The sequence below is a fragment of the Gekko japonicus genome, unplaced genomic scaffold (assembly GCF_001447785.1).
Source record: "Gekko japonicus isolate JY-2015 unplaced genomic scaffold, Gekko_japonicus_V1.1 scaffold376, whole genome shotgun sequence".
In the NCBI taxonomy this organism is placed as follows: domain Eukaryota; kingdom Metazoa; phylum Chordata; class Lepidosauria; order Squamata; family Gekkonidae; genus Gekko; species Gekko japonicus.
This window is the reverse complement of record NW_015164675.1, coordinates 337,272-352,382: the sequence shown is the minus strand read 5'-3', so window position 1 is coordinate 352,382 and position 15,111 is coordinate 337,272. Positions and strand designations below refer to the sequence as shown.

General features: G+C 44.8%; 1 protein-coding gene across 1 annotated transcript in view; it reads left to right on the top strand.

Annotated features, from left to right (window-relative positions):
• Positions 1-806: 806 nt before the first annotated feature.
• SLC22A5 (solute carrier family 22 (organic cation/carnitine transporter), member 5) overlaps positions 807-15,111 on the top strand; it is a 64,658-nt gene continuing 50,353 nt past the window's right edge. Inside the window, exon 1 of the mRNA XM_015409271.1 lies at positions 807-1,326. Within this exon, the coding sequence (XP_015264757.1) occupies positions 934-1,326 (393 nt within the window). The 5' untranslated portion in view covers positions 807-933. The remainder of the gene's footprint in view (positions 1,327-15,111) is intronic.

The window sequence follows — 15,111 nt, the reverse complement described above, 5'->3', positions numbered from 1 at the left end:
GGTAACTCATACAGTTTCACTCTGGGGCAGACTGGGAGGCTGAAACTGCTTCAGAGAGGGGGTGGAGGTGTTTTTGCATTTCATTTTGTCTGGGGTGTTTGTGCTGCATTTAATAATTAGTATTATTGTCTTCATTATTACTTAAAAGTACAGTTGTTTAGAGACAGAAAAATAATGGCAGCTTCCCAAGAAAATTTTTGCCCCACAAGCCACAAAATTCTGGCTATGGGCCTGGGCTGAGAGAGCTGTTTCCAAGACTGCTCTGTGAGAGAACAGCTGTGAGAGAGCCATGACTGACCCAAGAACACACCAACAGCTGCATATGAAGGAGTGAGGATACGGAATCAAATCCGGTTCTCCCAGATCAGAGTCTGCACTCCTAACCACACCACCAGACTGGAGGAGGAGATTTGCTTTAAATACAAGATATGCCCAATTTTTGAAGTAGTTCTCCCAAATATTCAGTCATGTGCTTTGGCCACCACCGGCACACGGAGCTCTGGCAGACCCTGTTGCTCATCCTCAATTTAGAGTTCCCCAGTAGGAGCGACAAGAACTCCGTCCTGGAAAGAAAACGCCCACTTTGGCAACGCTCTTCATCCTCTTGCCTCTCCAACGTGCAGACGACGGCCCGACTTGCGGCGTTGAGCCAGTCGCGGCTTTAGGTCTAGGCCTTTGTGTACAAAACCACACCCACTATCCCCTCAGCCGGCCCATGGGAAGCGCTTGCGGCTGGCCGACCGGGACTGTGTTTTTGCTCGTAGCTAAGGCAGCTGCTGCTGCTGCTGCAGCAGTACGGCCAGAAGAGGCCGCCGCATGGAGTAGCAGTGCCGGCCGCTCCTCAGTCACTCATTCACTCCAGCGACCAGCCGGCTGGGCCCGCGCTCCAGTCTTCGCGGCACTTGCCTCCTGCTTGCGCGGCGCCCCCCCACTATGTACGATTATGACCAGATGACCGCCTTCCTGGGCGAGTGGGGCCCCTTCCAGCGCCTCATCTTCTTCCTGCTCAGCGCCAGCATCATCCCCAATGGCTTCAATGGGCTCTCCGCCGTTTTCCTCATCGACACCCCCGAGCACTGGTGCCGGGTGCCTGCCAGCGCCAACTTAAGCAGTGAGTGGCTGAATGTCAGCATCCCTCTCGAAAAGCGAGACGGGCTGCAGGTGCCCAGCCGGTGCCGCCGCTACCGCCTCGAGGCCCTGGTCAACTTCTCCGCCCTGAACCTCCAGCCTGGCCGCGACGTCAACCTCAGCCAGGTGGAGCAGGAGAAATGCCTGGATGGCTGGGAGTACAGCCGCGACCCCTACCTCTCCACCATCGTCACCGAGGTAGGGAGGGGCGTGCGTCCGCGCTCTGGCGGGAAAAGGGAGCGCAAGGGGCGGCAGGCTGGGAAGGAGCGGTATTAGTCGCGCTGACGCCGCTGGTGGCTCGGAGTCGTATGAAAAGTGTTGCGTGTAACCGTATGAAGATGAGGCGTTTCGGGGGGAATGGGGGCGTGCTAGAGAATGACGCGCGAAAGGCACCTGGAGGTGAGGGGCGCTGATGAAAGGGCGTCAGGAACGTCACAGAGGGCATTGTGAGCCCCACGGAGCAACAGATTTTTCGAATTTTGAAAGGGAAAGTGTAAGTTCCCGGTTCGGGGAGAAAGAGTTTTGCGAGTGTGTGTAGTTTCATGTTCTGAATGAGGGCAATAGGGAAGGTACCAAACACAGAGGCAGCCTTGTAGTTGACAAAGAACTCGGGAGGAGGAGGCTGGATGAAGTGTGATGAATGGATGCTTTATAAAGTGAACAAACTAGGGCAAGTTGGGTTTGTGTCCCAGAAATGGGGAGCGGGGGGGAGGGGTGTATGGGCTGAGACTGATTGTTGTCATTTCTGGAAGGTACTTACTGGTTTTTACCCAGTAGGTGAAATAGTCAGATATTTTAATCTTGTGCTTGGGATAGAGTGAGTGGTTGTCAAAACACAAGAGCCTCTCTTAAAGAAAGATCTAAAGGGTCGGTATTCCTTTCAAACTTTACGCAAATCCTCTGCACGTTATGAAGTAATTGCAATCTATGTAGTGAGACATTCTTACCTGTCTTGCTTTAAAGCTATAGGACAGTTTTGGACATCTAGTTGTAAATGCCGTCCATTACTTTCCTTGTTGTCTGACGAAGTAGAGAACATTATATTTTGTTTCTAACATATATGAACCTTCTCTTTTATGAATGAGTCCTACTTGAATGAATCTGGTTGAATTGTGGGAGGAAGGGGCACCTGTATACAAACCTGTTGTATTGAGCCCAGTTGTAACTACTGGCATGTTGGCTGTTCATGTTATTGGGTTTAATGTGTGTGTGTGTATATAAATTTGCCTTGGGAGCACAGAAGTTGTATGCATTATCTCCTGTCCTCGACATTTCCCAGTTAAGGGAAAATGCTGTTCAAACAAATTACAAAGATGGTGTGACTACAATGGTAAAAAGAGAAAGGAATTTTACTTACAAAAAATAGAAGCACATCTTACATAACATATTCAGCAGACAGAGAGACTCAACATCAAACCCATGAGAGTGTGGGGCCAACTGCCAAGTGTACCTGAGTGAGAGAATTCTCTTAACCCTTTCCCTCCCAGATCCTCTTACATGCAGAATTACAATATCTAATAAATCTATGGTATAAGAATTGTATTAGGCTATTTTCTGATAGGAAAAAAATAAGGTTATTTCCTGATACTTTAATGTGACACAGATCAGAGTTCCAAATGCCCCCAGCATATAATGGAAATGAATAACCAAGGACTTAGTTTGTTGGATTTTGTTATACAGCTTGGCAGATAAATGCATCCTAAGCAAAGTCAGATCCTTCTAAATCTACTGAAGTCAGTGAGCATGCAGTTCTGCTTAGGGTGAAAGGGAATGTCATCTAATGATTTTACAAGAGATATGGAAATGGCATCTTAATGACAGTATATATAAAAGTGCTGACACCTAGTATAATTGATTCCAAGCTCACTGGTTACTCTTTCTTTAGTCTGCACTCTGCATGAAGTTTATCTTTCCCTCTTGCAGTGATTTTTTCCCCCTTTGGGAATAAAGCCACAGAACTTGTTGCAGTTCCTTTTATTAACTAGCTGGACAATCCAATTAGCTTTCTTAACCTTCCTTTCTGTTTATGTTTTTAAAATCCCATTTTATTCAGTGCGGAGAACAGGATTGCAGCCTTAGTCAGAGTGAAATAATAACCAGTTTGACAAGAAAGGGCCAAAAGGCTTATGCAGTAATACTCCTTGTAGCTTTGCTGTTGAAATATGATAACATTTTCTCTTGGTGTACCACTAAAGATAATCTGTACTGTCCTTTTCCTACTTATGAAAAAGAAAACTGCATGAGAAGTACACTCACAGTCTGCCTTTCTGAGCTTGATATGTGTATGTTACAGAAATGCACACAGTGTGTGTGTGTGTGTTTGTGTGTATAGTATATATATAGTATATATATAGTGTGTATATGTATGGTATCATCATTAGAGTGTTGGACTAGGATCTGGGAGACCCAGGTTTGAATCCCCACTCTACCGTGGAAGCTTACTGGGTGATCGTGCGCAAATCTTATGCTCTCAGCCTAACCTACTCATGATTGTTGTGAAGATGAAACGAAGAAGGGAAAGGTATTGTAACCCCCCCCTGGGGAGGAAAGTGAGGAATAAATGAAGTAAATAAATATATGTTATCCATTATATACGGTCCTCTTCATCCCATGTAATTTCCTCTGTTAAAGAGTTGAAAGAGAATTTGAGTAATGTCTCCTCCTCTATAGTTGTGCAGTATTTATTTCATAATGTTATTATAGCCTGGGATAGCCCAGTCTTGTCAGATCTTGGAAACTAAGCAGAGTCAGCCCTGGTTTAGTAGTTGGATGGGAGACCACCAAGGAAGACCAGGGTCCTCAGGACACAGAGGCAGGCAGTGGCAAACCACTGAAGGTCACTTGCCTTGAAAACCCTTCGGGGTTGCCATAAGTCAGCTGTGACTTGATGGCCAGTAAAAAGAAATCAGTTACTCAGGGCACAGTTATCCCAAATTAAGTTGAACTTCATCTGGTGGTAACATGCTCCTAAGTGTATTTATTTGAATGTTAATTTCAGTGGCCTATACTTCCAAGCAGTATATGTTAACAACACCAGTATAAGTTGATGCAAGCAGTTTTGCCATGTATTCTATATCGAAGGTTAAATAAATAAATAAAAAATAAATAAATTCTCACATGCCAGGAGGTGGACTAGTATTCCTTAAGTCAGCAGTTTTACATACGTATTACCTTGTTAAGTAAATATTTTTATGTACACTAATTCATAGTCCATAGTACTGCCTGAGTGTCCAAATTATGTAAAAAGCACAGTGGATCACAACTAGGTCAATCAAGAGCAGGTCCTGTGTTTATTTAGCAGAATAATAAGAGACTCAGCCAAAGGTCCATCAAGTTCAATCTGCTGCTGCAATGCAGAAACCATCTATATATTCTCTCATCCCTGTCCCCATTCTACCTGTGCAACCCTGACCACCAATAGAAGAATGTTTCAGTTCAGACCAGTCATACAAATCTGAGGTGTCAGATGTTTCTTAGAGGTGACTAGATTTCCTGAATTGCTTTAAATTCTTTAAAGTTGCAATTCTATGCAGAGTTACTCTAGCCTAAGCCATTTGCTCTGGAGTAATTTTGCATAGGATTGCACTGTAAATCTCACTTTTCTAGTTAAGTGAAATATTTACTAGTAAAATATTTCATCCACGCATGGTGAACTGGGAAGACTGATGAAGGAGTTTAAATAACAGTGACCTCTGTCGCATGATATACTAGAATAAAAACTGGATAATTATTCATTACTAGCCTGCTACCCGTGCTTCACTACAGTATTTATGTTCCGTAAATCCAGTTATAATACTGATTATGTGAAGTTTGAAATGTGACATTTGTTGTAGGAATTCTAACGGAGAAGATTGTAGTGTAAGAAATAAAGTGAGACATACGTACTTTTTTTTCTCTACTGAAGGACCTCTCTCTAGACTACATTGGTGGTTCTTCCCTCAGGTGCTAGGATCACTGGGCTGCTTGATGAACTCACTCTGGAGCAGGCCACATAGAACTGTCCATTTAAGAAGAAGTAATCTGTTAAGTCAACTTCCACAAAAGTGATGGCCTCTCGACTTGTGTTCCTGGATTGTTTTGCTCCTATGGAGACTGTGTTGTTCTGAGCACCTCAGGGCGATCTTGCTGGTACTTGGTCTGTGCAGCTCAGTGCACTGCAGAGGTACTATGTGCAAATATCTTTGCTGAATTCCTAAGTTGCCTCCTCCTTGTAGCGGTGTATCTCGATGTTTGCCAGCAGCTTTCTTGGGGGCAGTATGAGGTGAGAGGTGTGAGGGGGAGTTGGTGTGAGGGAGTGGTGATGTGGTGGACATTTCTTCAGGTTCATGAGGGAGGCACGCATTGAAATGACTCCTAGAAATGTCCTTTACTATACCTGGCCCTGCTCCTACACCTGATAGAAACCGGCCTGTCTGATGTTGGGGGGGATTGTATTTAAAGGTATCGGGGAGGTTGGGCCAGCAGCAGTGCTAAGGCAATCCTGCTGAGCAAACCTCCCCGGTGGCCGTAAGCATCCCACCTCCTCTCCTACACTTGACAGGCAGCTGCCTGTCCAGTGTAGGAGGGGGAGGAGTATTAGAAACCTCTGTGGAGGCGGGGCTGGCAGGATCAGTAAGGCGTTACGGCTGGGGTGGGCTCCCTCGTGGCTTTAAGCACCCTGCAACCACTACTGTACCTGACAGACAACCGTCTGTTAGGTGTAGGAGGTGGGGTGTGTGTTGGAAGCCATCCCACCTCCTCTCCTACACCTGACAGGCAGCTGCCTGTCCAGGGTAGGAGGGGGAGGGGGAGGAGTATTAGAAGCCTCTGTGGAGGTGGGGCTGCACCTGACAGACAACCGCCTGTTAGGTGTAGGAGGTGGTGGGAGTGTGTTGGAAGCCATCCCACCCTCCTCCTACACCTGACAGGCAGTTGCCTGTCCAGTGTAGGAGGGGGAGGGGGGAGGAGTATTAGAAACCACTGTGGAGGTGGGGCTGCACCTGACAGACAACCGCTTGTTAGGTGTAGGAGGTGGGAGGAGTGTGTTGGAAGCCATCAGAGAGGCAGGGGCAGCAGCTTTGCTTTACCTCACAGGTGGTTGTTGGCCACTCCTGGTTTCCTCAACTGTCATTAGCTCTCTGCAATCCCCTGTAACTGTTGGATTTTTTAACCTCAGAACACTGAGCTCTGCAGCTGATCAATCAGAGTGGGGAGTGCAGCGAGGCAGCTGCCTGGCAGCCACATAGGAATCAATGGGGGGAGCACATTCCCCCCTTTTTGACCCACGTAGGGGTCGAATTTCTAAAAATCCCTTCTTAGCGAGCACCTATGTCACGGTAGGGGCGCTCTCCCTGAATTTGGTGTCTCTAGGTCCAGCGGTTTGGCCTGGGCGTTGATTTTACGGTGAGGAGACTTTATATAAATAGATGGGAAATTCAAAAAGTTGTATTATGTTGAAAAGTTGTATTATGTTGAAAATTAATAGACCAAAGAGAAAACAAGAAAGAGATGAACAAGGTGTTAAAGGAGTTTTTTATTAGTTTTTTCTGTCCTGCCCTTTCTCAATGGAATTCAGCAGAGTCCCCACTCCCATTTTCCTCACAACAACTGTGTGAGTTAAGTTGCAGCACAGTGCTGCTAAGCATGTTTACTCAGAAGGATGCCCCATTTAATCCAGTGGCATTTAGTTCCTGGAAAGTACATGTATGATTGTAGTCTTAGGCTGCTGACCCAGGGTTACCCAGTGAATTCATGGCACAGTTGAGCTTTCAACACAGGTCTTCCTGTCTCAGTCGGACGCTCTCAAACTCCTGTGTGTGTAAAATGCCAGTGTGATGGATTGCACATGCTAGTTCAGAGAGCCTGGGAGGTAAGGAGTCAATCGTCACTAGAGTGGAGAGCTTGTTTGAGAGGCTGCTGTACACACTTTCTGGCTGAGAGAAAGTAAATGATCAGCTGTATACTGGAGGAAAAAGGCTTTTTCCTCTGGAGTCAGCAGCAAGCCAGTGAGTCAGCTTCTGACAGAAAAAGAGAGGCTGGAGTCGGTGGTTCTGACAGGATTAGTCAGACAGGTGCTTCTGAGAGAAGAGAAGAGACTCCTTTGCCCTAATTAAATAAGAACTACTCTGAGGGAGAATTGTGATTCTAAGTCCAGGAAGCTAAAAACTGGGAGAGAGATTTGGCAAGGGTAACCAGGTTGTTAGGCTGTAACTCCCAATGAAGCTAAACAGAAAACAGTTATTGCTTCTTGGGGAAAAGAAGAATACTTCCTGCCAATTGAAAAGGGGTTGAGCTCTGAGGAGAAACCTGGTCTGTGGTGAAGGGAATAAGCTTTAGACACCTCAGGAGTTAGTGGAAGACTGATTTCAAAATGGGGGAAGTTAGATCCTCATTGTTATTGTTGTTCAGTCACACAGTCGAGTCTGACTCTTCGCGACCCCATGGACCACATCACGAAAGGCCCTCCTGGCTTCCGTTGTGCTCTGAAGATTGCTTAATTTCATGCTCGTTGCATAGATAACACTGTCTAACCATCTCATCCTTTGCCGTCCCCTTCTTCTTTTTCCTTCAGTCTTTCCCAGCATCAGGGTCTTCTCCAGTGAGTGCTCCCTTCCCATTTGGTGGCCAAAGTACTTGAGCTTCACCTTCAGTATCTGGCCTTCCAGGGAATAGTCAGGGTTGATTTCTTTGTGAGCCAGTTTGGTGTAGTGGTTAAGTGTGCGGACTCTAATCTGGGAGAACCGGGTTTGATTCCCCACTCCTCCACTTGCACCTGGCTGGATGACCTTGGGCAAATCGTAGTTCTGATAAGAGCTGTTCCTGAAAAAGAACAGTTTCTGTCAAGAGCTCTCTCAGCCCCACCCACCTCACAGGGTGTCTGTTGTGGGGAGGGGAAGGGAAAGGAGTTTGTAAGCCGCTCTGAGACACCTTTGGGTAGTGAAGGGCAGGGTATAAATCCAATCTCTTCTTGTTCTTTTAGGATTGATGGATTCAGTCTCAAGTGCCATATCAAAGGGATTAAGACTAGAGGGTTCCTGTTTTCCCCTCAAATTACTGTGCTGGGAGAGATGTAAAATTTCTTTTCCGTTTTTTTTCTGGAAAAAACGGAAATTTTCAGAAAAATTGAAAAAAATGCTACATTAGCATTTCTTTTGTCTTTTCTAGATTGAAAGTCATTCTGTTACTTTAGGAACATAAAAAATGACTATGGACATTTTTACTTGGCATGAAATTATCACAACTAGCATATTAAAAATATAGTGTACCCAAACAATTATTACAAACAGAATACCCACCCACATGCAAAAACAAAACTGAAACCTTTTTATTTTCTTCTGACAATCGCACCTCCTAAAGGAAGAAATGCATCTTGTTCTTGCATTGGAGAGTTCAGTTTGTAACCTAGGACTTGCTTGTCCTCAGTGCACAGAAATTAGATCAATCTGATACCATTATATATTTTAGAAATGATTTGGAAAATATTTGAACACCTTGTCTTAAAATATTTTATTTATCATGTTAAAATAAAACATTCCATAATCAATTTCTTTTCTTTTCTTTTTTCAATTTTTCCAATTTTTCAGAAAAAAACAAAAAAGCTTCAGGGAAAAAAACGGAAAAAACCCGTTTTTTCCCCGAATTTTTCAGGTTTTTTCCGGGCCTTCGCATCTCTAGTGGGTCAAAGCCAAGCTAAGTTTTGCCTGGGGAAATCTGCCTGGGAGTTGGAAAGTGACAGGGGACCGTCATAGCTGGCAAAGGTCTTTCAAGGCAAATGGTGAAGAAGTGGTTTGCCGTTGCCTTCCTCTGTAGAATCTTCCTTGGTGGTCTTCCATCCAAGCACCAACTCTGCTTAACTTTCAAGATCCAATGAGATCAGGCGATACCATGCTGCCTTCCCTCCTCTTAAACCAGTACTGCCATTTAAAAATATAATGCCCTGCTATAAAACCCTTTAAAACTATTTTGTTGTATAAGAATGCTTGGAACATTTTTGTATCCTGCTCCTGGTCCCCTAAAACCTGCTCCCTTCCGTTTCTTTTCATATCTTTCCATTCCCACCCCCACCTGCAGACTATTTATAGCTCTTTAATCCATGTTCCAAAAATATATTCCACACATTTGTGGGGGGAATAATATGCTCAAGGGAGGTTTGTACCGCTCAAACAAGAGCTGTTGCTATGTGTATCCATATGTATTACATTCTGCATGGAAAGTTTTTAAAATGAGGGTCATGGTTTCTCCAGTGTTGTGATCGCATGCAGACTTAAACAGCGAGTAAGCCATGTTGAATATAGTGGGACTTACTTCCAAGTAAACATGCATATGATGACCACATGTGGTATTTACTGTATGTGCAAGTGCAGGCTCAGTCCTGGTGATAATTGTGTTCGGAGAGCTCTACATGTATGAAAGTCTCCAGAAATGATCATATGCAGAGCTCTTTGAAACGGCTACACAACAGCATGTTCATGTTGATGTTAAGAGGCAATCTGCTGTGATTTAATTAAAGTAAATGCAAAGCAGGCGTCAGTTTTAAGATTAAAAGCTCCTTCTCATCAGATCCTGTGTTCCAGTAACAGATATCTAGAGTGTTTAATTCCCACTTCAAAAATTACATTTACTGAACTGAAAGTTCTGGATAGGGCAATTTGTTTTACGCTGAGATATGTCTTTATGCCACAGTTCATTTAAGAATAAACAGCAGAATCATTAGCGCATTCTGTTGGAATAGGCAATGTCTGATGTACAGAGAAGAAGACCCTGAAGGGGGCAGCAAGAAGACAGGTAGGATAGTGAGGTCAGCACCTTCTTTCCTTTTAAGTGTCATTCCTTATCTTTGGTGTGTACACCAGTTTGGTGTAGTGGTTAAGTGCGTGGACTCTAATCTGGGAGAACCGGGTTTGATTCCCCACTCCTCCACTTGCACCTGGCTGGATGACCTTGGGCAAGCCATACTCCTGTCAGAGGTGTTCTTGAAAAAAGAGCAGTTTCTGTCAGAGCTCTCTCAGCCCCACCTACCTCATGGTGTGGGGAGGAGAAGGGAGAAGAATTTGTAAGCCGCTCTGAGACACCTTTGGGTAGTGATGGGCAGGGTATAAATCCCTCCTCCTCCTCCTCCTCCTCCTCCTCTGTCTCCAGATTGCTACTCTTACAGCAATTTCCTCCTTCTTCTCGGAAGTTCCACACATGGCCTACCCTTTCTCTTAGCTAGAGATGTAGCTAGGACCCTATCTCTGTCTCTCCTTTTTGCTATCAAGTACTTTAGTTCCTAGCCCTGACCTGGATAGCCCAGGCAAACCTGATCTCATCAGATCTCGGAAGCTAAGCAGGGCCAACTCTGGCAAGTACTTGGGAGGGCGACCTCCAAGGAATACGAGAGGCAGGACGCAGAGCCAGGCTAATCAAGCCACCTCTCTGAAAAGCATCCAAGCCCCTAGCAGTCGCCAGAAGTCAACCGTGACTTTCAGGCAAGCATACAAAACACACACACAGAGTATGTTAGTTCCTAAATAAACCCTTATCTACACTTTAATCAAGCTGTGCATCCTTGCTGTGTTAATTACTCTGCCAACACATTCTTGCCCTTTTGTACTATCTACATTGTAGAATTTACATAACTTGAGGCCAAACAAGTGGTAATGGGTCCATCCCCCGTGGCTGCTGCAGCACTTGAAAAAGTGTGAGGGAGTGGGGAAGATGAGCTCTTAGGGCCACTGCACACCCGTTCAGGATTGGGGCTGTTCAGCAATTTTTAAAGAATTAAAATTCTTTTAACAACATGTCAGTGGCCATGGGCTGGATTTATGCCTGCCGTCACCTTGTAGTTTGGCCTTTGGTCATCTTTAATTCTGAAACCATCCCATAAAGGTGCATTTCAGGAGTAATCATGATTTTGTGAAAACAGGGAATTCAATAATACTGAACTACTTGCCAAAAGGAGCTGCGGTGGCTCAAGTGGTTAAGACTCCTAACTGCAGGCTGTGGAAGGTCAGTAGTTCAGCAGTTCGAGACCCGGGTTGCCGCATGACGGAGTGAGCTCCTGTCTCTAGTTCCAGCTCCTGCCAACCTAGCAGTTCGAAAGCAAGAAATTGCAAGTAGATAAATAGCTACCACTTCGGTGGGAAGGTAACAGCATTCCGTGCGCCTTGGTGTTTAGTCATGCCGGCCACATGACCATGGAAACGTCTTCGGACAGCGCTGACTCTTCGGCTATGAAACGGTTATGAGCACCGCAACCCTAGAGTCGGACTTGACTGGCTTTCGAGCAAGGGAACCTTTACCTTTACTTGCCAAAAAGAACTGGCCTAACTTTTAATGACGTTACAGCTAATTGTATTTGAACTTGTGAAGTTATTGAAGCCTAGATTAGATAGCGGAAGCAATTTTGCTTCCACGTTCAGTACACATTCCACAATGTAGGTTACTTTGTATGACTAGTGTAGCTAAGTTTGAGTCTAAGAAATGGCTGTGGCTGCCATTTCCAGTGCACAGCTTTTAAGTGACTGAAGCTACTAGACTTAAAAGTGTACTTTTGGAAACTATACTGCTCTGTCCTTTAATCGTAGGTATGAGTAGGGGTATGAGGGCCCAGGGGAAAAAATCCAAAATGGGGAGAGCATGAGTAAACAGGGTTTTCCCCTCTTTTTCTGAGGAACTCCCCCCATTTATTCTGATGGGAAATTTGGGGGAGCACTGAAAAATACCTATGGAATTTTTTCTCTTTTAGAATACGTGAAATGCTTCATAAAACGCATAGCCATTTTTTCCATTTGGGGGAGCAATAAAACATCCTGTGAAATATTGTCTCTTTAAGTGAGAAAAACTTTATCTTAAAAAGTATTTCCAAATGTATATTGTGAATAAGTCTGCTGATTTTCTCAATTTTTATTTTCAAAGTATTGGAGAGCACTGAAAAAAATCCTATGACATATTTTCTCTTTTGGAATTAATAGAATACTTTTATTAGACAACTTTTTTCTCACTTAAAATGTATCGCTTTTTAAGACGGCAGTTTTCCCAATGGAAATATTGGGAAATTTGGGGGCACATGTAAAAACCTTCTATGATTGTTTTATCTTGCTGAATAAGTGAAAGATAAGATTTTATTCAAGGTGTGCAATATGGAAATGTTTATGTAAGACAGTCTGCAACAGGGATGTCAAACATGTGGCCCAGGGACTTGATCTGGCCCCCGAAGGGCTTCTATCAGGCCCGCAGTGGAACTGGCTGCCTTCTGCTTCTTCTTCCAGTTCTGCTGCTGCTGCATCACTGTAGGGTTGCAGTTTACAGATACTCACCTGAACAGCATACTCAAGATTGCAACAGTACAGACATTTTGATGCAATAATTCAGAGCAAGAGGTGTCAGTTATCAGACTGTTAAATAAACAAAATATCGCAAGAGTGCTAATGTATTAATCATGTTTTTATTTTAAGTAAAAAAAAACCTTTGTGTTTGTGTCCTTTATAAAGTTTATACCTCCGTTACCTGGCATTACATTTTGTGACACACATGGCCCAGCCCAACAAGGTCTCACTTATGTCAGATCTGGCCCTTATAACAAATGAGTTCGACACCCCTGTTCTACAACATTAGCTAATCAAATTCCAGGCTGCTCAACACTGAAGCAGATGGCCACCGGTGCAACAGTGGTACTGCGGGTGTGTTCCCTAAAGTGTTTTGGCATAGGCAGGGACTAGGCAAAAGCCCCAGCAGTGGGGCTGCACAGGCCCTAGCAACTGTGCCATCATGCCCACAAGATGTTACCAAGGCACAACAACAAGGACACAACAGAAGAAAGCGGGGGGGGGGGGGGGAGACCAACCAATCAGAGCGGCAGCAGTGAGGACTTCGCCCCAAGGATGTGTGAGTGGAGGGGCCATACACTTCAGTGCTAGACCCACAGCACAGACCACACCCCCTTAAAGGCACAGGTCTTCCCATCGAACAGAACAGGACACAGCAGCTCCCCAAAGTAAAAAGGATAGGAAGGGGCCATGACCACCGCATGCATCATGAGTAATTCCAAGCAGGACCACCAAGCAGTATGCCCCATGTGGAGCAACCCACAGGAAAATGGCATGGGGAGTGCTAAAGGAAAATGGGCCCAGCCATGGATTTCCCAGTGGTCACTGGCAGGGACACCTCCCATCAACATGGGCATACTGCTGAATTAGGCCCTAGAGCATGCCAGTGGCATAGTGGGAGGGAACCCCTGGGGTGATGGCTGGTATGACACCATGGATTGCTGCTGGCACATCCCCCAGCAGTCCCTTCATGTGTGCCTGCCTGCTGTTCATATCCCCAGCAAGAGCCATGAGTAATTCCAGGTGCCCAGAAGCTGCCCCAAGAGCTGCTGTGAGCCCCTCCAAGTACTGTTAACCACCCTTCACTGGGCGCATCTGGAAGGGGTCAGTGGATGACATGAGGGTTCTCACCTGGAGATGAAACATAACCAATGGTAGTGCAGTGATGGAAATGTACAGCCATTGTACAGTGTCGTGGGGGGACAGGGTTCTGCCATTCTTGGGGAGAGGGCTTTGGCCTTGGAGTTCACCTGTTGATCCGGCTATCCTCTGCGTGGTTGGTGCTCTGGGTGGGCTGTACATGTATGCTTTCTTTTGTTTACTGTAAAATTTGTTTTCTATTTTCAAATTAATTTTTTTCCTACTTCTTAGATGCCAAAATTAAGATACATGTGGTATGGTAGCAGAAGCTGAAGAAATTTGCAACTTTTTCAAGTATTGGATATATTTACATTTTTTCCTATAGCAAACCAAGTCATGTATAATCTTAAATTCCATAAATATGCCAAATAGTACAACTTTTTATGCTAAGTACGTTATAAATTATGCCTTCTGTGTGTTTAAATCAGTAAAAGAAGTTTACGTTTGACAGGAAGGTAAGTATTGCATATTTCAGTTTCCCCTCACACTTCTATTTTTTTCCTGTGGCTTCAAAATGTCCATAGAAGTAGTGTAATAGTAATCTGGACAACAGGAAGGCTTTCTGCACATCCTCAGAGGAACTCTTAATTTACTGTTTCCCGTATTCCAAGGTTGAGGCTAGGCCCTGAAAACAGGTTCTCATGCATGTGTGATACTTGGTTTAAGTTAAGCTCTGACTACTTGTCATGACTGGAAGCAAAACTAGACATGTTTGTGTTTTTTTAAGAGTTGGGTCCTTGTTCTCCACATCCAGACAGCAGCCATGTGCACAGAATACTCTATGTGGAGCAGCTAGGGTTGCCAGGTCTGGGTTGGAAAATACCTGGAAACTTTGGGGATGGATCCAGGAGGGTGTGGGGTTTGGGGAGGGGAGGGACCTCAGCATGGTTACAATGCCATAGAGTCCACCCTTCAAAGCAGCCCTTTTCTCCAGGGGAGCTAATCTCTGTCAGCTGGAGATCAGTTGTAAACACGGGAGCTCTCCAGGCCCCACCTGGAGGCTGGCAACCCTAGGAGCAGCCGAAATGGGGAAATAACTGCCCCCAGCACTATTTCGGCTTGGTGGATAGGCAGAATCCCTTCCTTTCTCGGCAGTGGCATTCCATGCCCAAATGGGCTCTCCTTTATTTTTTCAAAGTCATTCCCTGCAGCTCCTTTGTTACTGCAGGGAATCTCAGCTCTTTAAAAACAAACACATCTCATTTGGCCTTGAGAAATGCTTGTGATCATGTGAGCTGACCTTGGGCCTCACACAATTATTGCTCCAGTTTGGGCAGAGAAAACCCTCAAGGTACAGTGATTTCCCATCTCAGAATGCTTTCTGTAGTCTTTTGTGACATTGGTTGTTTCAGTAATGGCTTTGGTAGTATTAGATATGTTCATCCTATTTATTTATATAATCTACTTTATCTCATGGGCTAATGGTAGGGTCAGAGCAGTTTCATTAAGTATGAAGGAACCCTGAAGGTTACACAGGGGCTCTGGGAAATTGCATACATATTGTTAAACACTCTTTGATGTTTATAGGTTAACAAAAGTGTGCCTGAAGCCTGGTTGC